Source organism: Natrix helvetica, assembly GCF_964273705.1.
Source record: "Natrix helvetica genome assembly, chromosome: 2".
NCBI classification, from domain to species: domain Eukaryota; kingdom Metazoa; phylum Chordata; class Lepidosauria; order Squamata; family Natricidae; genus Natrix; species Natrix helvetica.
The window spans coordinates 54,089,458-54,115,240 of record NC_138552.1 but is presented as its reverse complement, the minus strand read 5'-3'; the positions used below and the strand labels follow the sequence as shown (position 1 = coordinate 54,115,240).

At 36.4% G+C, this 25,783-nt stretch overlaps 1 protein-coding gene across 5 annotated transcripts in view; it reads right to left on the bottom strand.

The window, feature by feature from the left end:
- The window catches only part of COMMD10 (COMM domain containing 10), a 70,655-nt gene extending 44,872 nt beyond the window's left edge, over nucleotides 1-25,783 (bottom strand). The window contains exons 1-6 of one of the 5 annotated variants that reach the window (XR_014174298.1): nucleotides 25,579-25,782; nucleotides 23,452-23,542; nucleotides 21,392-21,502; nucleotides 20,123-20,278; nucleotides 11,866-11,976; nucleotides 9,734-9,855 (exon numbers count right to left, since the gene is read on the bottom strand). Coding sequence is in view for 3 of the 5 variants with exons in the window: in XM_081940667.1 (XP_081796793.1) it covers nucleotides 3,332-3,355; nucleotides 11,866-11,976; nucleotides 20,123-20,278; nucleotides 21,392-21,502; nucleotides 23,452-23,542; nucleotides 25,579-25,613 (528 nt within the window). In the remaining 2 variants the exon portion in view is untranslated. Of the gene's footprint in view, nucleotides 1-3,063; nucleotides 3,356-9,733; nucleotides 9,856-11,865; nucleotides 11,977-20,122; nucleotides 20,279-21,391; nucleotides 21,503-23,451; nucleotides 23,543-25,578 lie in introns of those variants that run through there. The other 4 variants (XM_081940667.1, XR_014174299.1, XM_081940666.1 and 1 more) reach the window with 4 other exon arrangements.

Here is a 25,783-nt window from a genome sequence, read left to right as displayed (position 1 = left end):
AACTACCATGTTTCCCCCCAAATAAAACCTGGTCTTATTTTCTTTTGGGCCCTAAAATAATATTTGGGGGAGGGATGTCTTTTTTTACACATGCAGCTGCACAGAGCATCCAGCAGGCCGGTGCCATCACCACAGGATGAAGCAGGAGGCAGTGGGGATGGTGCTATGCCACGGTCACTGCATGCTCCAACCCTCGCTGTCCTACATCGTCTTCCAGCCCTCGTCTAGCTTTGCCCATCCCTGTTTATTCGCTGCTGCAGTGAGAAAGAGGCAAGAAACTCATTCAAGGGTTATGGTTAGGGTTAGGGTTCTAAGACTCTGTCCATTGCTGTGCCAAAATGCCAACTCAACAAGAGGGGATTGATTTTTCTGCAGATGGTTTCAGGAGGGTGCGCTGAATCCACTTAGAACAGCAAATTGCTGCAGTGCTGCCACTGAACGATCAGGTAAGGAATACACGCCTCTGCCCCATACCTCGCCTGATTATTCAGTGGCAACGCTGCAGCAATTTGCTGACCTGAATAAACCCCCTCTCCTTGTTGGCATTTTGGCACAGCGAATGGAACCTTGGAGTCTTGAGTGTGTTTCTTGCCTCTTTTCCACTGCAGGAGTAGCAGAGCCATCCTGGCCAGCTAGGCACCAAAGAGTGTTGTGGGGCCAGCTAGGCACCACAACCACAGCAGAGTCTGTATGCACACTTGCTATTTGTTCATCCTGGATCATCCTTGCTCTCCATTGCAGCTGATCTGAGGCACGAAGGCTGATGCCTTTTGGGCACCTGCCTCCCTCTATCTCCTATTGCAACCTGGTGGGGGGATGACCTGCCTCGCAGCCTACGCCTCTTCCCAGTTGTCCAGCCGTGGCCATGCCAGCTTTCCCCTTCTAAAGATGAAGCAATCCGGCATGGGGGAGGAAGGCTGCTGGATGTGCCACATGGCCATTTGCCTTATAATGGTTGTGGCTGCAGGCAAAAAAAAACATATGGTGGGTGGGCTCTTAACTAGGGCTTATTTTTTGCCTATATTAGGCATAGACTTAAAAATCAGGCAAGGGCTTATTTTTGGGATAGGTTTTATTTTCAGAAAAACATGGTATAAGCTCTAATGATTGCCACTATACATTTCTGTAGCACTTGAATCTAAAGCCTTACAAATGCGTTAAAATATTTTAAGATATAAAACATGGGGAAAATGTTCTTTGCAAAAGTGACAAGAAAGTGTAATGGAAAAAAATGAAATTATTGTACTTATTTGAAGTTAATATATTCGTTCTGATAACTCTTAATGGATTTTTGCTGAATAACACTGAATGATGAGCCTCTCTTATTTGCTAATAGATAAAAGATGAGATATAGAATGAAAAGATTTCTGGCTGAAATATTAGAGAAGGTGTTAAGTTACTGAAACTGTTTGTACTTGTCTTGATGAAAAGGGAAGTCTTTTCTTTCAAAAAATTTCTTTAATATATTTTCCCTCTTTCCCTTTTTATTTTTCTCTCTGTATTTTTAATTTTCCTTACTTTTATATATTTATCATTTTGTATTAATTTTATACCTTTGTATTTTTAAACTTGAAAGAAAAAGTATTATAAAAATAGAACCTCTAAATATTGAAATAATTAAATAAGGCCATCCAATCAGAACTTCAGCCTTTCCAAAGTACTGTAACTACTTTTAAAAGTAAAGCAACTAAAAATAAAATAGTATCTTTACTGTCTTAAATAAGATCAATAAAGAAGATGTTGTCAGGTATGGCACCCTTACAGAGAAAAATTGCCTTTTGACATATATATCTTTTATTTCTCATTGGGACCATAAGCCTTCCCTATTGTATTCACAAGCACAAGGGAGTTGGCCCTGAACCTAAGCTATACAAGGCTTTCTAGATCAAAAATACAAAGACTCACTAAACTTCTCAGTAACTTGACACAAAGATGATTAAAAAGGAGTTACAAACTTAGGAAAAGGTACGAGAGAGGTATTGGGAGAAAAGCAAAAGATCTTGTAAGTTTTTTGGCTAATTGCTTAAAACAAAAGAAATATAGGGCAATGATATTAGAGGTGAAAAATGAAATATATAAATATGTAATTTTCATTTAAAATATCATTGGCATGTTTCTTATCAAATTCAGCTAGTGTTTAATCTTCTAAATCATTACTACTATATTTCAGTTTTTTGGCTATTTAAAAATGAAATATTTATCAGTAGAGAAAATGACAATAAATTTATAGCAATCTCCCACCAAAAGGAGGGCCACATTCTCATTGATTGTACAATGTGTTTTAAAGGTAAGCTATTTGAGCAAAATATAAATTTTAATTTCTGGTAAATATGATTATTTAGATTTTATCAGGCAATAACTTAAAAAAAAAGAACCGACCAAACATACTGCTTCTTTGTATTTACACTGTAATATTACCTGATTTTATTTGATTTTATTTTAATCAAAACCATCCAGAAGACTATATAACGTAATTAGCTGATCTTTAATGAGTTGTTCATTCTCCATTGCAATGCTCTCTCTAGTAACATATTGTTACTCTCTTTATCATCCAAATAAAGGATTCTTGTACTAATTCCACTGAAATAAATCAAATTACTTAGCATAATGGATTTAACCTTCTGGCACATATTATCAAGTACAAAAAGGCAGTCAGATCAATGGGATCCATGAGATGGGGCTTGTGATGTGACTATTATTGTCTTCAGCTGCCTCTGGATGTGTATTCATTATTATTTTGGTTGCTTTATTGAGTTTTTAATTTTGACTAGCCACCCAGAGTCAGTATTGATTACAATTAACTACTATAATATCTCAGCACACAAAAGTTATGCCAACGTGTTTACGACAGAGATATTGGGAGAAAAGCAAAAGACCTTGTAAGTTTTGGGGCTAATTGCTTAAAGCAAAAGAAATATAGGGCAATGATTCAATTATTAGAGGTGAAAAATGAAATATATAAAACTTCAATGAAATAATAAACTCTCTATTTTCAAATTTTATTCAGAATTATAAGCCAGAGAATGTATCAAATGAAGCTATACAGGACTTTGAAATTTTTGACTAAAACTTGAGTTTTTAACTTCAACTAACCGTCCAGGGTCACTTAACACCCAGAGTTAAGAGATGGACAGCCGTAACTAGAGCACATCTCTTTTGTGGCACATATTTACTGCTTTTCACATTTTCTGAAGAACTGAAGTGATCCCATTAGAAGAGATTATCTGTAGCTCAGGAATGAACTGTGGAGGTCTTGATGGTCTCTGAGCTTGAATGTTTGCTTGCAGACATTTTATTACCAATTAGGCACAGTAGTTGCTGTGTACTGACGTTACCTAGTTGAGTAATGAAACATCTACAGAACCCAACAGAAATGAAATGAGGTTAAGAAGGGAAAAACCTGTACTTCAATGATAAATTTAAATTTGGTCATGATTTACATTTAAAAGCATGTTTTCATTGTTCAATATGGTTGAAATGCAAAAATACCATGATATCAGGGCTTTGGAATCAATGAAGGAATAACATCACTGTTAGACACCCACTATCACTGCGGCATTACAGCATGGTCTAACAATTGTTATACAGATTTTTCAGTTATCTTGAAACTCTTTTGACCTTGAAACATTTCCAAAGTAATACAAATAGGACAAACTGCCTCATTCTCAAATTTTCATTTCAAACTAAAAAATAGTATTCTGTAATTCAAAATGTATATACATTGTTTGCACGTCTATTACCAAATTATTCCAAAGTTATCTAAAATAGAATTTTGTTTCATAACATAAAAATTATGTTAATAAAGTCGTGCCCATTTACTTTAAATTTGACACAGAGAGATTCCAAGTAAACATATCTATAATTGAACTGGAAGTTAACAACAATACTTTTATATTAAAAATAAAGAAATATAAAAAAAACCTAGAAGCTATGTAGATGAAAACAACAATCCTGAACACAGAAAACTGATTATTTATTCTTTTATTTATTTGTTCCACATCCTGACTTTCTGAAACCTTATAGTGACCTAGTTTGTCTTCTGTTTAAAATTCTTCCCACAAATAAAGACTCCTGTAATATCACTATTTAATACAACTTTCAGAAAACTAAATTATATTTTGTCATTAAGATGATTTCATGGAAGCATCTTGGGGAAAGGTAGATTAAATACAAAATAGAACATTTTATCATGTTTATTTCTACCAGAAGGTATTAGATCTGAATTTATCAAAATTGCTATTCATCATTTCATCAGTGCTAGTTTTACAGTTAATTTTTACATGGATTCTGGCCTTGTGACACAAATATAATAATACTGACAATATTAAGCTCCAGATAAGTAGGAACAAACTCCTGGAGAGGATCATGTTGGCAAAGAACTACAGTCCAATATATATCTGATTGTATTATTGTATTAGTGCTAATCAGCTAAACCAGTTCTTTCATAACTGCCGCTCAATCCATCAATTTCTGTTTTTTTCAACAAAAAAAACCCTTGATCATTATTTTCCACTAGTAGAGTATATCAAAACGTAGAAAATTCCCACATCACAGTAAGTGTTATTATTTCTATTTTCAACCAATCCCATTTTAAATAAAAAGGCCAATTTTAGGAGTTTAACTATTGGTCAGTTTGGTGTAATGGTGAAAGCATCAAAGTAGAAACCAAGGAAACTATGTGTTCTAGTCCTGCCTTAGATACAAAGCCAGTAGGATGACCTAGGCCAATCACTCTCTCACCTCTAAGAAGCAGGAAATGGTAAAGCACTTCCAAAATCTTGCCAAGCCCTCCCCCCCACCACCCAGAGCAAAGGGAATCAACACTCCCATAGTTACTTTCTGCTTCTTGTATAAAAAGTGGAAGGAGGGGGACATAACTAAGGCAGAATATCAGCAAATAGCCCGAGCCTGTAAAGATGAAGTGAGGAAAGCTAAGGCTCACAATGAAGAAAGGCTTGCCACAAAAGTAAAAATTAACAAAAAAAGCTTCTTCCAACATGTTAAAAACAAGAAAAAAGTTAAGGAAACAATTGGTCCATTGCTAGGAGAAAGTGGCAAGAAGGTGACAAGCAACAGGGAGAAAGCAGAACTATTTAACTCATGTTTTGCATCTGTCTTTACACAAAGGGATAAAACAGTCCAACCTATCAAAAGCAGCACCACAAAATTAGGAACACAAATTGAAATAGGGAAGAAAATGGTAAGTGAGCACCTGTCTACCCTAGATGAGTTCAAATCACCAGGACCGGATGGATTACACCCCAGAGTTCTGAAGGAACTAGCAGACGAGATCTCAGAACCACTGAATTATATCTTTCAGAGATCCTGGAACACCGGGGAACTACCAGAGGACTGGAAAAGAGCTGATGTGGTTCCCATCTTCAAAAAAGGGAAAAAATTAGATCCAGGAAACTACAGACCTATCAGCCTAACCTCAATACCAGGAAAGATTCTGGAAAAAATAATCAAGCAACGAATTTGCGAACACCTAGAAGCAAACAAAGTAATAGCCAAAAGCCAACATGGATTTGTCAAAAACAGATCATGCCAGACTAATCTTATTGCATTCTTTGATAATGTGACAAAATTAGTGGACCAGAGGAATGCCGTTGTTATAGTTTACTTGGACTTCAGTAAGGCTTTTGATAAGGTAGACCATAACCTACTACTAGATAAAGTAGAAGAATGTGGGTTAGACAGCATCACCACCAGATGGATTGGTAACTGGCTGACCAACCGCACTCAACGTGTAGTTCTCAATGGAACTGCATCTACATGGAGGGAAGTATGCAGTGGAGTACCCCAAGGCTCTGTTTTAGGCCCAGTACTCTTCAACATCTTCATCAATGATTTGGATGAGGGAATAAATGGGGAACTCATCAAATTTGCAGATGATACCAAGCTGGCAGGAATAGCCAACACTCCAGAAGATAGGCTTAAGATACAGAAGGATCTTGACAAACTTGAACATTGGGCACTATCTAATAAAGTGAAATTCAATGGTGAAAAGAGTAAGGTTCTACATTTAGGCAACAAAAACGGAATGCACAGGTACAGTATAGGTGATACCTTACTCATTAGTAGTAACTGTGAAAGGGATCTTGGAGTCCTAGTGGACAACCATTTAAATATGAGCCAGCAGTGTGCAGCAGCTGCCAAAAAAGCCAACACAGTTCTAGGCTGCATCAACAGAGGGATAGAATCAAGATCACGTAAAGTGTTAATACCACTTTATAATGCCTTGGTAAGGCCACACTTGGAATACTGCATTCAGTTCTGGTCGCCACGATGTAAAAAAGATGTGGAGACTCTAGAAAGAGTGCAGAGAAGAGCAGCAAAGATGATTAGGGGACTGGAGACTAAAACATATGAAGAACGGTTGCAGGAACTGGGTATGTTTAGCTTAAGAGAAAGAAGGACTAGGGGAGACATGATAGCATTATTCCAATATCTCAGAGGTTGCCACAAAGAAGAGGGAGTCAAACTATTCTCCAAAGCACCTGAGGGTAGAACAAGAAGCAATGGGTGGAAACTAATCAAGGAGAGAAGCAACTTAGAACTGAGGAGAAATTTCCTGACAGTGAGAACAATTAATCAGTGGAACAGCTTGCCTCCAGAAGTTGTGAATGCCCCAACACTGGAAGTCTTTAAGAAGATGTTGGATAGCTATTTGTCTGAAACGGTATAGGGTTTCCTGCCTAGGCAGGGGGTTGGACTAGAAGACCTCCAAGGTCCCTTCCAACTCTACTATTGTATTGTATATTGCTTTTGTGGTCATACTGTGAAGTGGAACACCATGAGAGACAAACCACCATGGAGTTAGTTTCCTCATTTGGATCCCTATTAATAATTATTACCAATAGAGTCATGATAGATTGTCACACAACTATTCAAATTCACCTTTTCTAAACAGGAAGATTATTGACAGGGGGGCCATGAAGGGCCAATGCTGAATTTTAGAATAGTATTATTATTATATACTTTATTCATTAAACATGAAACTCAGCCAACTGAACATTCAAAAATGCATTACAAATACCAGTGACTGGTGCCAACGGTTGATACGGTTTGCTGCCAGCGTCCTAGATATCAACCAAGTACCTTCTTAAAATATAAGATGTTCCAAGTAGCGCAGTTTTTTGCAGTTCAGCTGATGTTATTGCAGGAAGCTGCAAGTTGTTGATGTATCTTGTAAAATTCTTCGACATGGTGCCAAGTGCCCCAATAACAATGGGTATCATTGTTACATGCTTTATCCATAGCCATGTAGTTTCGATGGCCAGGTCGCTATATTTTCTTATTTTTTCTAGTTCTTTTTCTTCTACTGGCGTCTCCAGGAACAGCGATATCAATAAACTGTACACTTCGGCCCTCTACAACCGTGATATCTGGCGTGTTGTGCTCCAAATGACGATCCGTTTGTATTCGGAAGCCCTTCACCTTCTCATTTTCGATAACTTTTTCCACTTTATGTTCCCATGACTTTCTGGATACAGGTAAATCATATTTTTACATAATGACCAGTGGATTAATTTAGCAATTCGATCATGTCTAGCTTTGTAATCAGTTTGTGCAATTTTGCTGCATTCACATATTAAATGTGAAACAGTTTCAACTTTGTTATTGCAAAGTCCGCAGTTTGGGTTGTCAGTGGATTTTTGTATCTTCACTTTCATGGCATTAGTTTGTAGTGCTTGTTCTTGAGCAGCCAGTATTAAACCTTCCATTTCTTTCTTGATAGTTCCCATCTTAAGTCATGTCCATGTCAAGTTGTCATCACATTTTCTTTCAATGTTTTTCAAGTGCTGTCCATGCAAAGCTTTGGTTTTCCATCTATTTAATCTGTCATCCAGCTGGTTTTCCTTATATTCTGCCTTTGTTTCTGTTGTTTTTATGCCGTTCTCCGTTTTCACAGCCTGCAGCAATTTTTCTGTACTTTGGCTCACATAAAACTTCATTTTTCTTCTACAGTTTGATGGATTTGCAATAGCCCCCTGCCCCTTATTTTTCTTGGCAGGTGCAACCTGTCGATGTCACTTCGTGGATGTAAAGCGTGGTATATATTCAAAAGTTTGTGTGTTTTCATATATAAACACTGTGAACTACAACCATCACATCCCAAAAATGCTGCTCCATTGATGGGATTTAACAAAATGCTACTCACAAACATTTTCAAAAATGTTTATTTTCAAAGGATCGAAGTATTTTAGGATGAGCAATAGCTTATCCCTCCTAACCTGGAAACATGGAGGCCAAAAGGGCATAGTACAAAGATTTAGAGTACTCACTGTCTTTGCCTGATGCACAATCCTTCCTTTCATTCTCATCCAGCAATAATAATCTAAAATGGTTTTATTAGGTTACCTATGACAGTTTTTTTAAAAGAAGAAATATAAGCTAATAAAAACATTTATAAATTTGCAATCTCTTGATATTCCTTCAGAGAGTTAATTCCTTTTACAAATATAATTCACACACTAAAATGCTTTTGCCTTTCAGACATTAATTTTAAATATCTCTTGAAGTATTTATTAGATTTCAAATACAAATAAAAATTGAACCAATATTTACTATTTTAATTTCATGTAAACTAAGGACATTAGATCTGAATAGTATCAACTGTTCTATTGTATGCAGATTACAAAAGTAAACACAGTTTCCCTCAGCTACTTAAATCCACAGCTGAGTCAATATTATTGGGGGAGGAACACACCCACAACAACAAAGAAACTTTAAAGAGCTCTATCGCCCTCTAGTGAGCCAACGCAATGAATTTAGGTCAAGGAGTATTGAAACAAAAGTTACTGTTAGTTAACCCATGCCTTTTAGAATTCATAATATATCCTTGAGCTAGAATTAATCTTAATTAGAGAAAGGTAAAGGTATTTAAGAACATATGAAAACAAGTTGTGTATGGTCCATAAAAGCAAGAATAAAATCAAAGAAAGAATTTATTTCCAAAGGGAATAATCTCTTTATTCCAAAAAGCAACCTACTTTTACAAAAAGCTTTCTACTGTGCAATTTTATTCCAGTTCGCCTTCTTATAATTTAAGATGCAAATTAACATGAATTGCTACTAGCATTTGCAAACAAAATGCTTGCAGTAAGTGACACCCTTAGGGAAAGGGAAGATTTATCAATGCTGATAAATCCACTTATTTAGGATGTTTATACTTTAATTTTCAATACAAAGTACCTCATCATTTCTAAAAAATTGGTATTTGCAGAGTTCCTTTAAAGTAGCCAATATGTGAGTTCAAAACGAAGCACTTCTATTTGCTTATCATCAGCATCTGTGTCAATAAAGCATAGATCAAATAAACAAATTCGCAGCCTATAATATAAAGACCATCTTTTGGTCCAAGGATGCATAATGGAGAAATCTGCTTAGGGTTCTTTGGAGACCAAAATTGCTACCACTGTCCATTTATCTTAAGATTTTGCCTGGAGATATTTCCATAGTACAAGTTAATAAAAACAAAATCTTTTCCCCTGAATACAATATCTCCATTTGCACAATTTCTCTACCACCTCAGACTCTTGTTTCTGGAAGTATAAATCAATCTCAACAAACACGCCCAAAATCAAATTATTTATTTAATCAATCAATCACAATAACAAATAAAGCTATCCACCTTCACTATTAGACCTTCAGTCGAGAGTTTAGGATATGCACTAACAGCTGTTCCTGTGATTGATTGATTTCTATATGTATCATTAATCTTTAGTACCTGCACCGTTGCATCATGCCATTGGTTATCAGATTCTTAGTCCACAGATGTTTCTTAATCCACAGATGTTTTTGGTGTTCAAGTTACAATGGTAGCCACATATAATTGCAATTTCTTCCAACCTATGAGGAAAAACCCTACAATATAGTAAGAAGGCACATGTAGAGCTGTTCTTTGTAATTTCCAATAAGCTCCATAACACAATTGTTCATTTCTTCAAATAGCTAAATGGTATAGGGACCATTACGCCATCGATCCACTATTGGCACAAGTTTCTGTCTGCCACAGGCATAATTTAAATGCCTTCACTTACAAAGCTTTTAAAAATTTGGACTACATGTAAACCCTTTGATACTGAGTCACTTCTAAATTCTTCGATTACCTTTAAGACCAACTGCAGGCATACCCTTATTATAATAGTCAGATTCTCGATTTAGCTGTGCGCCAAGTTCAAATAGGTAAATATGGAGCAGGTGTTCTTGCTGATTCCTCTACATCAGCTAATTCTGCCAACTGCCAGGAGTTCGATTTTGACTAGTTCAAGGTTGACCCATCCTTCCGAGGTCAGTAAAATGAGGACCCAGATTGTTGGGGGAAATATGCTGACTCTGTAAACCACTTAGACAACTGTAAAGACTTTGAAGTGATATGTAAGTCTAAATGCCATTGCTTATTGCTACATCTGCAATTTTTTTTTGCATAAACATCAAAGTTTAAATCAAATTACTTTCCTAAAGCACTGAATTCTCAACTCAACACTCAATAGGGTGGAACAGTACAAAATAATCTTCATTATGTTATATAATTTTACTAATATTCTAAACAATTGTTGCCTGCTCTTAAAAAAGAGGGGAGAAAATTGGGGGAAATTGTACAATGAAATCCATCTTTACAATGACAAGATTAATTGTGGGCACTTTTCATACATCACTGTTTCCATCTCCAATCTGTCAAAAAATATGAAGCTGATCCACAATCATCCTCAGTTCTGCTGACCTCATATCACCCAAAACGCAAAAGAGAATATGATGAGCTTATCAACACTCACATGCTAATAAGTGAGTGCAAATAAATGTTACTCTACCCACAATGTTTCATCCCTACTGTACACAAAAGGCAAATCAATTCCTAGCAGTATATAAGGTTTTCATTATATATTTTTCTAATAGTTTGGGGAGGGAAAGTTAGCAGAAGGGAAAGGGAAGTTTTAAAATTTTCCAGTCGGGATTTCATTGTATTTAAAAATTCCAAAGGGTTATGAAAGTAAAATAAAGCATGTCAGCAATTTCATTAACAAATATAATCAAACTTGTAACACCGTATGGTGGCATCCCAGACGGGCATGCATATAAATTCCTCAGTACAGTATTACAAGTTACTAAGGTGGCCAAACAATGGATAACAGACCAGTTTCAGGAAAAAGACACTGAATTTCAGTGTGGTGAGGAGTTAAAAGGAGGAGGGGATCAAATGAGTAGCGTAAGTCCAAGGACAAGGAGACAAAATTAGGGGAAAGTTCTACCAATGAGAAAAAAGACCAGCCAAAATTGTGCAAAGAAAGAAACACTTCAAAAGAAAACACCACCTTTGATATAATTTCCAATGAACCAGAAATAAATCATCATAGCTTCCCAAAATGAACCAACACTCTAAGATTAGACCAAAATAGTGTAAATCTTTTGTTTAGAAGTATCCTCAGCTGTCTATCATTCAATGCCCCATTTAAATTTACATCTTGTTTCTAATACCTGAAGTATAAAGGCTGACTTAGTGTTGCCCTCAACCGCCTCTAGCTGAGAAACACACACTATACTGAGAAAGGGTTGATGGGTAAGCAAAGGTTGCAGATGGCCACAGACTGGCTGATGAAAACACCTCCCAAATCCCAAATGTACGTTGTGTAGAGATGCACATCTTGCATGCTGATTGCTTGATCCAATTTCCTGTTCTGGGCTATGCCCCTTGGCCAGAATGTTAAAATTCAGAGACTCATGAATGCAACAACTAAGCAACCATCTACAAACAACAGACACATATGTTCCCTCAGGTGCAGTGCTCGATCCTTAATTCATTCATTATCTGCAAAGCTGCTAGAACACAACTGGGGAAAAAACGTGACAAAGAGCTCTTACCTTCGAATCTTCGCTGCTTACTCCAAGTTCTAATACAGCTTGAGGAGATTTCTGTTTTGCCTGCATGGACTGACCCATCTGAAGGTTAAGTTGCCATCCAACTGTCTCAAGCTACAAAACATATATCATATTATTACTTTGGTAAATAAAGTATGGCAGTATTAACACTGCTTAGGAACAATTGTCAGCCAATATGAAGCACACAGACTGAAAGAAAAAGAATTCTACCATCTTTCTTCATTTCTCTACATCATCCGCCAGGGTACTTTTACAATTAGGTTAAAGAATAAATATTACTTATGGTTGTGATAACAACCCCAGAATTAAGTAAACTACAATTCTTACTGTTATTAAAACCCACAAACCACAAATATTTCTTAAAATCCAGTTACCACTGATATTAACTCCCAAGGCCATAAAATGTGACTAGAGTGAAGCTATTGCTGAATAAAGAAAGATCTTATTAAATCAGTAGATTTTGTTCTTCAACAGTGCTCCTGTTCCTTGCCGATTTGTGACAGTATTAAATAAATAGAAAGGGCTGTGATTTCTTAGCCCTAAAACAGAGTTGTACCTTTGTATTATGCAGATTATGTTGAAATATTTTTAAAAGTATTTTTAGAAGCTAACATCTCAAAAACATTCATTACTATTGTATGATCTGAATCACTTCTGATAAACTGATTTTTTTAAAAAAAAATACAAGAATACACAATTTATAATAAACAGGAAAGAAAGACATGTTATAAACTAACGCTAAAATCAACAGCTGTGAAAAGCCTAGTGAAAGAAATGCATCTTGACATATCTTCAAAAGGCAGAGCAAAAGCTTATGAAAATCTTAGGAGTAATACAGAAGAAGACATTTTCCTAACCATTTTGCATTACAGAAGGGACAGTACAACTTCATATTAGGACAGGCAGTCAGTTGAACCCGAAGACTTTAAAAGTTAATATCAACATCTGCTATCATGCCTAGAACAAGTTTCCAACAAGTCTTTCCAGATGAGCAAAACATACAGCGCATTTTACATCAATTGGCCTTTCCATATGTTTTTAAAGAGTATCAATACATAGAATATAACATGTAACCATGGCATGGATAAATGTGCTGATCCATAGAATGGGCCAAAGGATCAGACACAACTGAATGGCTGATAATGATGAGGCAGACCAGAAAATTTCCCACAGTCAAAACTTTGGATATTTCTTTTTAAAATGGTTATTCTAAAATTTTGAGAAGTCCAGATTTTAGATCTCTCCCTCTTTAATGTACAACCCAAATATTTGGCTAGACTATGGCTGAGATGAATAAATCAATTGGAATCATATCCATTTGCACAGAAAAAAAAACATTCTATCTTCTAGGAGATCTAATACCATGTTTGACAGTATTGTTTACGTCCTTAACATAGGATAGCAAAAAACTAGGTGATAAGGTTTCCAAAGACCCAGATGAGCAATTCCATCAGTTTTGCATAGCAACTGAACAGCATAATGGATAAGAGAGCACAGTCTAACATCAGAGAATATTTCACTTTACCAGCTTCTGCACAAATAATCTTCACAATCAGAAAATCCTGCATCAGGTTTTTTTTAAAAAAATGTTAAATTTTGTGCAATATTGAAAAGCAAGTTATTTCTATTTTTTTCATATATTTTTCAACATATTTCTAATGCTGCATTTACATTTCTCAGTGAATTACTAATGCAGTCTTATACCTGTTGATATAAAAATTTAAAATATCATTTTAATCCATAGCTAAATAGGTACTGATGGCAGACAGTATATAATTTGCACAAGCTAAAATACATTAATTTGCTTATAGCCATACTGGAACATAACTTTCCAAGCTATCTGCTTAATCCATGTCATGCTGAAATAGTTTGCTATTAAGAAATATTTCCCTCACCGCTGAATATTCTTTATGATAGCTTATTTCATCACTTCTTTTAGCTGAGAATAATATACAACATTTATATTTAATTCATACTGAACTGAAAAAGTACTGCAACAATTACATAACTGATTAAGCAGTCAAAGGAAAGGCAGAAATCCTTTTCAGAAATTTAAGTCTTACTTTTTAATGCTTGCTTCCCACACATCCCAAACTCCTGCACCCGGGTTTTGGAACTAAGCTATGCTTTCAGAATCTTTGATTAATGAACCCTTTGCAGCCTGAGGTTGCAGAATGGGTTATCTATTTATTTTATTGAAGGGAAAATTGGATATAATAGACCAATTCAGACCACTTAAGGTACATGATATATGGCCACAGTAAAATTGGACAAGGGTCTAGTAAAAAAACATGCAAAGAATTAAACCTCCCAAATAAGAAGTGTTTTCTTAGATAACAATCATATATTGACATATGCACTAACTACTTATCAGAATCAAGTTTGAAAGGTAAGTTTTTTTAGAAATGCATTATTTCTCCTTCTAAGTATAATTACAAAACATCAATTGCTTTCCAGAAATGAGTACTTAATAATGACGTAGGCAGAGTTTAACTTTAAGAAGCATATGTTTTTCCTCCTTTAAAGAATCTGCATACTGCACCACTGGGTAAAAATAGCAATGTGCATACACTTAGAATGTCTTTATTTATTGTTTAGTTATTTCTGAAAATCTAAGTGGTGTGCTAATGCATAAAGTATTAGACCATAAAGTGTACTTGATCCAGAATCCTTTGAAAGGATGTACATATGCAGGTATGTATGCAGGTATCTGTCTGTCTGTTTATGTATCTATGAATGTATGTACTATGAACAATGCTCCACAAGAAATAAATGAGAACGTAGCATAGAACCTTAGTATCTGAGGGATTATGAAACATATTGTCACTTATAAACTTGTGGATAGTCATAAAAATAAATGATAGCAAAACAAACATCAGTTCTCCCAAGCCCTAACATTTTAATTGTTCTGATATTTTCTTATATTTAGCAAAAATGGCTTGCCTCTATCAAAAACAAATTAAGCAATATAGTACAGTAGGATGAACTATAAATCAGGAAGTTCAAATCTTGTCTCTCTGAAAAACTTTCTATAAGGCTTTAAGTAAACTTGATAACTTCAGGATCATCTTATAGAATATGCAGATCATATCCAATTCCAATTTTAAAATAATAAAAATCAGCTTTAAACATTGAGTTAAAAAGTAATGTTTTATGAAAGCTGTAGAATCTATGTTTTCTGACTACTTATTTTTCTGGGCCAAATGATTTAACGGCATGATTAATTGGCAAGATTAGCCTCATTTGGAAATGATACATTATATTCTGTCTGTGCAACTAAATGTGTAACTAACAAAAAAAAAACCTGAGCAGTATACGTAGCATCACTATTGTTTATTCAATATACCATAATGGAAATAAATAATCTGCATTAGTCTAACAGCCGGTACACTTCTCATAACAATTCATGCCTTGAAGAAAACTCAGAACTAAATCAAGACACATGCAGATAGAGAACAAAAAATATTAAAAATAATTGTGGCAAGGATAAGGATAAAAAATATATATAAGGCAGAGACACACATACAAAAAAGCAAAACAAAAAAACAAACCCCACCCCAAAAACCCAACAGCAGAACAAACCACTGTACAAGACATAGTGCTGATAAAATTAAACAAGCAATTACTTTAAATTACTGGAGGACCCATCTTACCATTCAAGCCCTATACTCTTCTTAGATTGGCCTAAATAGTAGTCCTTTGGTTATGACCCTAGCTGGGATCAGAATTTTAAGCAAGCAGTTGTTAAGCAAAACATGTGACCATACTGCTTAGCGATGGCAGTCCCAGAAATTTAGATTGCAGTTATTAGGCCAGGAACACATGGTCATTAGGTTAGGGACCCATGTTTTTTCTGCCCTGCATGAACTGCTTCTGCTTCAACTCCCCCCTTGTGCCTATCTCGCATTTCTGTTTTGGCAGTATTCCACCACCCAACCCTGCTGCCGCCACCACAGCCCCCAACTGAAAGTCATCTTCTTCCTTCTTCAGGCAACTATCAAGGGACCATCCCTGCAATATGTGCAGCAAGTACAACAGAGCCTCACCTGCTGAACAGGCGAAGGCTTTGTAGGAGAATGGCTGGGTCAAGTGAACAGATGGCCTCTGGATAACCTCTGTTGGCTCTATCTTTTGCTGAACCCCCTTTGCTCTGGATAGCCTTCGCTCTATATTGCCTCTGTTGGCGCTCCATCCTTTGCCAACAGCCCCCACCACCCAAGGCCAGTTCTCCAGAAGCACTTCCAAAATAAACCACAGAGCACACATTGCACCTCCAAAAACACTTATCCCTCCACTTTATCCAATTCTGCGGTCAGACTCTTGGAGAACACCAGACATGATGAGCATGCTGCACCTCAACATCCCATTGTGCTCTCCATGGCCTGTGTGCTATCGCTTCTGGCCAGGTCCAGCAAATTGCTTTTAGCAGACAAGGTTCCCCACCCCCATCATCTCACCAAGTTCACCAAACAGTCCTTGAATTGCATCTTTAGCCAATGCCCAGAACACAGGCCCACAGGAAAGGGAAGAAGACAGCAAAAATTAACTGGTGGCTGCCACGGCAGGAGGAGGTAGTGGAGTGCAGGGTGCCAGAAAGCCAGAGATGGGGAAAAGATAGGTGGGCAAGGGGAGTTTAAGTAGAGGCAGTTTGCACAGAGCAGGAGAACATGGCTGCGGCATACTGTGACTGGTAATGAATAATGAGGTCTGGTCAAAAAACAGCTAAATCACATGACTATGAGGATGCTGTAATGGCCAGAACATCAAAGACCCACCATGGTACTCATTCAGCTCCATCAATTTCAGTCACTGAACATAGGACAGTAATCCAAGGGACTCTATAAAATTAGAAGTACTGAGAGTCTTCAAAGCTTGAAATCACCTACAAATTGCTTCAACTCGAAGTCACATGATTACATTTGATATCTCAAATCAATTTAAGGGAATACTTTGATCCAATTATTCCTTTGAAGCTCCATGAAGCCCTAAAAGATCGTCGCCATGAAACATTACATCATGAATATCTATTTAAGGCTGGTAGCTCCTGAAAGATCACATTGCCAGGGAAGAAGGGGGGGGGGGACGGGGACGAAAAGTCAGACCAGAAATGTTCTGACTCCAGTAAACATCCTGCCTTCTCAAGACAAAGATGCCTCCCAAAAGGAATAATGTTACATTGTACCTGTATAATTTCTGAAAAATGTAAAATACTTAGTTTATTAAGAATGGCCCTTAAATCTTCAGTGAGTATGAATAACTCTTATGTCCCTAAATTAACAAATTAATGTACTGAGCACTATTTATTGTTATACTCACTTGCACAAAATCAAACCTACTGGCATTTCCTTTTTTGATGGAAGATTCGTTCTCAGATAATAAGTTCACTACTTCTCTGCTAAGTTTACTATTTATCTATGCTTTTCTTTTTTGTCTACGAGAGATTCTCAATAATTCTGCTCATGGTTGTCCCAAAGGTGCTTTTCAAAAAGCAACTGGACTTTGGTTTTTTTTTTTCTTTCAATAAGCTTTCACTTCCCATCCAAGAAGCTTCTTCAGTTCTTCTCTTTTTTATATTTCTCAGAAGAATCAAGATAGGGTTATTTATGACACAATATTTGAAACTTTTACTATGTTAAGCAGAAAGCAGTTCAATAAATTCAGCCTCATATATTTGGAAGGTGAAATAATATATCAGTCATATATTTTATGCTATCACTAAAAAGTTCTGCATTTTATCTAAGCAAGCACAACTATTTTTTCAGAATTGGTGGTGTCAAAAAATAAATAAATTCTCCCAGCCTTTGGACCATACAGTATATCTAAAGCTCACTTCATGACCACAGTTGGAACTGGCAATGCTATCATAAAGTGAAAACCATGTACTACGACAGACCTATATCACTTCCTATTTGGTCATTAAGTGACAGAGAACTCATGACTGTGACTTGCAATTGTTCTTTGGACACAAAGCTGTGATGTTTATCCTTGTTACTTTGAACGGGCACTAAACAGGCACTCGGTAAGCAAGAACTAACTCCTATGTCTTAATACCTGGCTGCTTATATATAAATCCAGCAAGGGGAAAGGGTGGAAATATGCCCTATTAAGATTTTTAAAATCAACAGAATTCAAAATATTACATATTTACTTTGGAGATTTTTATTCAGTGTGATGAGAAGATTCTTGCCAGTAGAAAAAAAAGGAAATTATAAGTTAAATCTATCTTTTACAACAAATAAATAATTTGCTTTAGAAAAGGGCTTCCTAATGCAGTATTTTACAACCCTGAAGTGAAACAACCACTAGCAAAAGTTGTTTATGGCACAATAATAATTAGAGTATCTCATAATACATTATGAGTCAGCCCATTCTAGTCCCACATGATGTCACTTCTGCACTTAAATAAAATGGCAAAAAGAAAAAACTTTACTTGTTAGATCTTGGCTCATATCAGGAGCTATTTCTAGTAGTTCTGACACTCCTGACATTAACAGTGCTCTAATTAAGGTGTCAATATGAAGATTATTGTCCTGGATTTCTTCCAATTAATTTCAAGACACCTATTAACATGACTTCCAGAATTCTCTCTACTAGACAAGAAATATTAAAAATGTTATATATTGCAGCCACAAACACAAAAATTACTAACAGAACACCGCTATCCATTCTCTCCCACCCTCTTCAAAGATACAAACTGCAAGAATGCTCAGTGCTCAGATTACCAAATAAGAAAAAGCAAAGCTCCAAGATCCTTAATATTGTATGATGGATTCATTCACAGTATCTTCCAATCTGGAAAAAGATTTAGCAGAAGCTATGCAAGCAATTGTTCTTCCTTGCAGCAATCTTTCCACACAATTTTCTACAGCTGGGTTTCCAGCCATGACTTTGGTAGGATGCCTTTATTACTTCTTCACACTTCATGCTTCATGCCTTCACCTGCCAGCTACTGAGCATAATTCCTTTGGATCAGAGTTTTTAAACTTGACAATTTTAAGATGTGTGGACTTCAATAATTCCCCAGCAACTATGTGGAAGTCTATACATCTTAAAGTTGCCAAACTGAAAAACACTGCTGTACATATTTTAGATACTTCCACTTCCAAAAACCTCAGCCAGTGTGAGCCTCATGGGAGCTCAGGTCCAACAAATACAGGGAATACCAAAATACAGAAGGGTACAGTATATAAGTATGCATTACATGGAAAGACAGTGATTAGGTACCTTCCATTTGCTCCCACCTTTCCAACTCAGCTCATTTACCATCCTAATTACACTTTAACTGCAGCAGAGTTTCTTTTTTTATAACGTAAGCTTTTTAACTGAGTACATTCTAATTTCTGCCACCTCTTTAATGTATTCTTCTCATGTGCACACTTTTTAAATGCACATAAAAAACCTAAACCTTCAAACAGTAACAACCAATTAAAATAAGATAAGGCACAATGGAGAATAAGGTCCTCAGCAATAAAAGAGAAACCATTCACCCGTTCACACTGCACAGCATGTCTCACTCTAATTGTATATCTCACTTCCCACTTTTAAAGCAAATAATAGTTCATCAGGGTGCATTCAAACAGAGTTTACTTTTTCGTATCAAAGAAAGTTGATTTTTCATTATATATGGTCCAAACTTTGATTTAAACAAATTCTGGGAAATTTTTAAACCCAGTTTCAAGCCACAGTTTGCCTTAAGCATTGAGCATGTCAGACCAATGGAAAAACTAAGCTAAATAATGATTTAGCATTATATCCAAATCCACAGTTTGTGAAGTATATCCTCTGTGAGATGTTCAACCAGTAACTAAGCTGTTCAAAACAATGTGCAAAAACCATCCTTTTACAGAAATTGTTTCAATGTCTTACTTGATTAATATAAGGTTATATTTATATTAGGAGAGGATGCAATAGAAAAATCTGCTATAAATAAAATAATGGGAACCTCTTCAATATCACAAATATTGTTCACAATTGTTTCTTTTAAGCATAATATGAATTTAAAATTCATAAAGCTGATTTATGGGCAATGTATGCATATCCATAGACATTTTTATGTTGCTTGGCTCTTATTAATAAAATACAGGCTTTATTTTTCAACAGAAAATTTTGGTACATATAGTTATTGGCGGAAATGATGCTCACTTGCTACAACTCTGCCCAACCTTGTCTGTGCTTAGAAAAAACTCGTATCTATTTTCCTGATTATTTAATGTATTGCACAAATTTCAATCATAATTACCTTATGGGGTGATAAAATTCTTTGTCTAAACTTTTCCACAATTTCTGGACCTGCAACTGTCCACGTGGTAACAAATACTTCTATTTTATCATGACTCAAGCTAGAATGCTGCAGCTGCTGTTGCAAAACGGTGTGTTTCAGGTTGTGATATATGGCCTGTAAAGAAAAAGATATCCAATGTATTGTATATACTTTTATCAATGTTATTTTAAATGACAATTATGAAGAACCCAGGGAATACCGAACAAGTGTTATCTACTGTGCATATGTGATCTAGGATTTCCAGTAACAATAGAAACATAGGATTGAAAATGGAAATTGTTCATTAATAAAATAACCATAAAATAATATCCCTGAAACAGAAGTTAGTTTAAAAAAAAAAAGAAAACTGATTCTCTGAGGACAAAATGATTTGTATATCATATATAATCACAGATGGCGCAGTAGTTAGAATGCAGTATGGTAAGCTACTTCAATTGCCTTCCGGTTGCCTACAATTTGGCAGTTCGAATCTCAACAGACGCAAGGTTGACTCAGCCTTCCATTCTTCTGAGGTGGGTAAAATGAGGACCCAGATTGTTGGGGGCAATATGCTGACTGTAAACCACTTAGAGAGGGCTGTAAAGCACTATGAAGCAGTATGTAAGTCAAAATGGTATTGCTGTATGTAGCAGTCTGAAAATTATTGAAAATTATTATTACAAAAACATGACATATAAAACCAAGGATTATGTGACTTGTACACTATATCTATGATCTATATTAAACCATGCTTTAAGACACCACATTATACGTTTGCTTTATATCTTAAGCCTTAAAAATAATTGAAACAATAGTGGGTGGATTCACACATTTAATGACTTTTCTCTGCTTCTGGCTTATCATGTTGCATGAATTCAGCTAATCATGGCTAGCCTAACACATACAGAATTATGTCAGAAATTTAAGAAACAAGAAGTTTGTGTTCTTGCATAGCTATGAATTTCAACCATATATCATCTTAATATACAGTTCAATCCAAATCATATTTTCTTAGAAGTTCAATTGTCAGCAATACACTTCTCTATATAATAAAGTTTAGGATTGCAGCAATAATTCTTTAATGCATAGTGACAATCTCTACTTTTTTCCAAGGCATCAAGATATCCATTAAAAAATAACTAGCCATTTGGAAGACTATCTTTTAAAATAAAACTTTGAAAAATCTTTTTCTCTATATCGTTAAATATTTACAAACATATCAAAATTATAACATTAAAAAGTGAATACCTGTTCCAAAATGAATGTTATGGTTTCAAGTACAAGATGAAGGTCTTGTTTTTCTATTGAGAATGCAGCTTGAAGTTTTTCTTCCTCTTCTTCTGTGAAAGTACTCTCTGTCTGAAATTTGTAAAAACTCCCAGTTTAATTTTTTTAAATAAGGAAATTATTTAAACGATTGCACCATGCCCCTTTCCCTACCTGCTGCTCGAGATAAACATGAAAATAATTTTAAAAAACAATCAAATGCAAACTTAAATACAAAGTCAAAGAGTTTACCTGAAAATATAAATAAATTTCCTTAGCTATCAATTTTTCTTTCAAAGACACTAGGGGGAAAAGGTTTGTTCTCTAAAGTTCATAAATAAATAGAGAAACCCAAGGAGAACAGAATGCTTTACACGAATTTCATTTGTGCCGATTAGACTCTTTGTAGATAAGGAAGCCTCCCAATTTATCTTCTATAATATCTAACTTCCTTGATTAAAATATTGTTGACTATATTGTATTCTTTATTTATATGTGTTTTCTGCAGCCTTCTGAGCCACTTATGATCATGATAGCTAAACACTGCTAAAAGTGACATTCAAATGTGAAAAATCAAAAAATGCAATATAAAATAAAGAAACAAAACTTACTGCTGACACTGAAAAAATCTGCCTTTTCATTTTTTTCAAACAATTATTTTATTACATTAGGAGATATATCTTACATTAGGAGATATATCATTATGAGATATATCAGGAATACAACTCATAGCTGAATACAATAGGGTTTTTTGCAATGTAAACTAAAAATTGCTAATATTATGACGATTTAGATAAGGCCTTAAAAAGCTTCACAAAGAATGTTAAATGCAGCTCTTGGGTACCCAAAAGGAGGACCTCTTTCAGTTTAATTGTCTCCAGATAGATCACAGCTATCATGTCAGAGTTTTGGCAGTGTGACTATTATTATGAGATAATTCCACGAGTAAAACACAGCACACAGAGCTTTTAGATAACTAATAGTGGTTTATATACAAAATATATAGACATAAACATGGATATAAATAATCCCTTACCACTCAGCTACGAACACTAGGAGAGAAATGAAACACACGATGAGAGAGAAATGCCCTTTAATGACCACCTGTATATATAGACTTGTGTGGACCTCCCTTCAGTCTTAAGAGGGTTATACCATAGCTGCAATGAATCATCCTCAATGCATCAGCCTTGCCTTACATTGCATCAGATTACTGATTACAGCTTACAACCTTTCATCAGGTGGCAGCTATTAAATCCTTATTACCTGAGATATCATTTTTTAGTTTTAGAACTAGTGTACCATACTATGGAATGTATGAATGGCATGGGTTGATGAAATACCTATCTCTTATCTCCAGCCAATTCAATCTGGAAGGGTTAGTGCATTTGTGGGAACCATCAATTAAACAAAGCCACGTATCATGACCCTGGAAACATACTGTACCTTTTCTGTAGCAGCACCTGCCCTCTAGAATGAGGTTCCTTCAAGATGCCAACAGCCTCCACCTTGCTGAGCTTTTGAATGACCTGGAAGACCTGACTCTTCACCCAGGCCTTAGACAAAGATGGCCAAAGGCTTCCCTTTAATTCTTTTCCTTTGTTCCCATCTGATCTTGTCATTCTACCATCTTTACCCTTCTTCTTTTTCTTGCTTTTAATATGTTAAACAATTTATAAATTGTCCAGTCACTGAAAGTCAGGCAGGATATAATTAAATTATTAGTCTCCCTAATGACTCAACTACTATTTAATGAGAGTGAAGTTGACTTGATGTTTGAACAAGGTTCTTTTCATTTTTATCCTATTTTAATGAAAAATAGATTAAAAGAATGTCAACCCTACTCTGAAACAGAATTCATTGTTATAATAATTTTACAGCATCATACCCTTATCAGAGAATCCTCCAAAGCTATAAACTATGCCCAGAATGTATTGGCCCGCATGGCTACTTATAGGATTCTGGCAACTGAAGTTCATATATTTGAAAGCTGCCCAGATAATATTGAATGATTTGGGGTCATTTTCACTTTCTATACCAACCTTTATGTGAAGCTTCTGAAGAATGCGGGAGAGAAGGCGGGAGAATCTGCCTGTATCCAGAGCATTGATCAAGGTCACAGCTTTTTGAACTCTTAAAAAAAAGGAATGAAAAAATTAAAAGCGCCACATTAAAGAGCCACTTTTTTAGATAGGTAGCAATCTAAAATAACATTTTGAATTTATCTCCTTCTCAGCTGTTACCAAGTTGTCAAATAGCAATTTAATATTAAATGAAGCAAGTTGACTCATTTTAAGGCAATCTGAAATTCTCCAGCCAGTCTCCAGGAAACAGAAGTCAAGTGATTCCAACCACCCTTATTGGTCTTGCAAAAAAAAAACCCACCCAAGGGCAACGACTTATTTTATTTTAACTAAATTCAGGTTTAAATTCTAATTCAGGTTTGGCCAGGAGACGGCGCTGTATATGGAGGTCTCACACATCACCGACAATTTGGTCCAGAAGGACATCATCTAAATCTCTGAAATTACAATGTAAAGCAGCAGCCCTTAAAGCAGCCACATACTCATTAATTGTTTTTCCCTCACGCTGGCTTCTCCTATGAAAAACATGTCGGCGACCTGTGTGGGATGGTGTTGGAGTGTAATGATTCCTTAGTTTTGCCATTAACACATCCCATGAAACAGTGTGTACGGATTGGGGAGCCACTAGCGTCCCCGCAATATTAAACATCTCCATGCCACACAAATTTAGAAAATATGACTTTTTTCGGTTTTCAGATAGCCCGGTGTAGTCGTTGGCTTCTAAACAACATTCAAATCGGGAAATATATGAGTCCCAGGTCTCTGTAGCCCCATTAAAAACTGCTAGGGTATTCATTGAAGCCATTCTGAGGTAACTTGTTGGCTCAGTTGATAATCAGACCGCAGTCCTCGTAGGTTTTGTGACTTCACTCAACCTTTCGTCGAGTGATTCCTCTGAGGGAATTCAGTTCTCGTGACTCAGCTTTGTGATAGTGACTGTTAACAGCTCTACCTGGACTCCGCCTTAGCATCCCACCCTCGTCGCCAATGTTCTAGCGAGGGAGAATGCGGACGGACAAATGGAGGCGAGCCAGGACTTCAAAATGCTAACAGTTTTAATGCTAACAGGTTGCCAAACGCGGCACTTCACAATACACGCGTCTCAGCTAACTGGCAACGCTCAGCCCTGTTTGACAGCTCTTTATGTATGCCGGTTGTCAAACAGGTAACCAATCAGGAGCAAGGACAGCGCCCCCTAGTCAACGGACCAGAGGGAAAACTATAGAACATAGCACAAATCTCTTTAGAAGTAAGTCTGATGGAGCTCAGCAGAGCCAACTGCTAAGCCAGTGTTTCTCAACCTTAGTAACAGCTGGTAAATAGACTATCTATGTCGAAATTGAACAGCCCCTTTCTCAGTGGAGGGGGATGGATACATCATTTATCTCCAGTTTGCAACACTGTCCTTTCAACAGTTCCAGGAAGGCTCCACCCCCATTTGCGCTACTTAGGTATCCCTGGACACATAAACTTTCAGATGGCCTCAACAACTCGCTAAAAGAATGTGAATGACCAGTTTCTGCAAGAAGTATAAATCCTTCTATTCTCCACTATCCAGTCAGAGCTGAAGAAGCTTCTTGGATGAGAAGCGAAAAATCTTCCACGAAAAAACAAAGTCCAGTTGTCTCTTGGGAAAAAAAGCATCTTTGGGACAACCATGACTGAGAATCTCCATAGACATTTAAACCTTAGCGACTGTGAAGCTCTGCAGACTTCGAGTACCACAAGTCTGGGATTTAAAGTCCACATATTTCAAAGTTGCAAAAGCTGAAAAGCACTGCGCTCAGAAAATAAGGCCAGGAAGCCCCTTCTTAGAAAGTCAGGAATGATTTTGCGTGGGTGGCCCTTGGCTCCTTATTGCCCCTTTGCAGCTTCGGCTGCTGCAGCATTTTCGCTTTGCTCCTTGGTCCAAGCGTTAACATTGAAAGAGAAGCTCTCCCCCTCCCCTCCCGTCTGCATTTTAGCCTGCATCGCTTTTTTGCATTATTTTTAAAGGACGTCTCCTTTAATAGCATACAACCGGCATGATATTAACCCGCAAGAGGGTATGCAAGAAGGGAAACACCAAAACAGTCTCGCCCTTACCTTTCGGTATCAGGAATAATCATGGGCGCTGCCATTTTGAACGCCGTCAATCATACCATCTCCTTTCCCTGGAAAGCCAATCAGCGGCTCAAAAAGCTTGGTCCCGGAAAAGCTACTCCCAGCGGCACGAGTCAAGCAAGTCCCGCCTTTCGGTTGCTAAGCCTTCTCCGGGTATTTATCGCCAGGGAGCGCCAGGAAGGAGTGC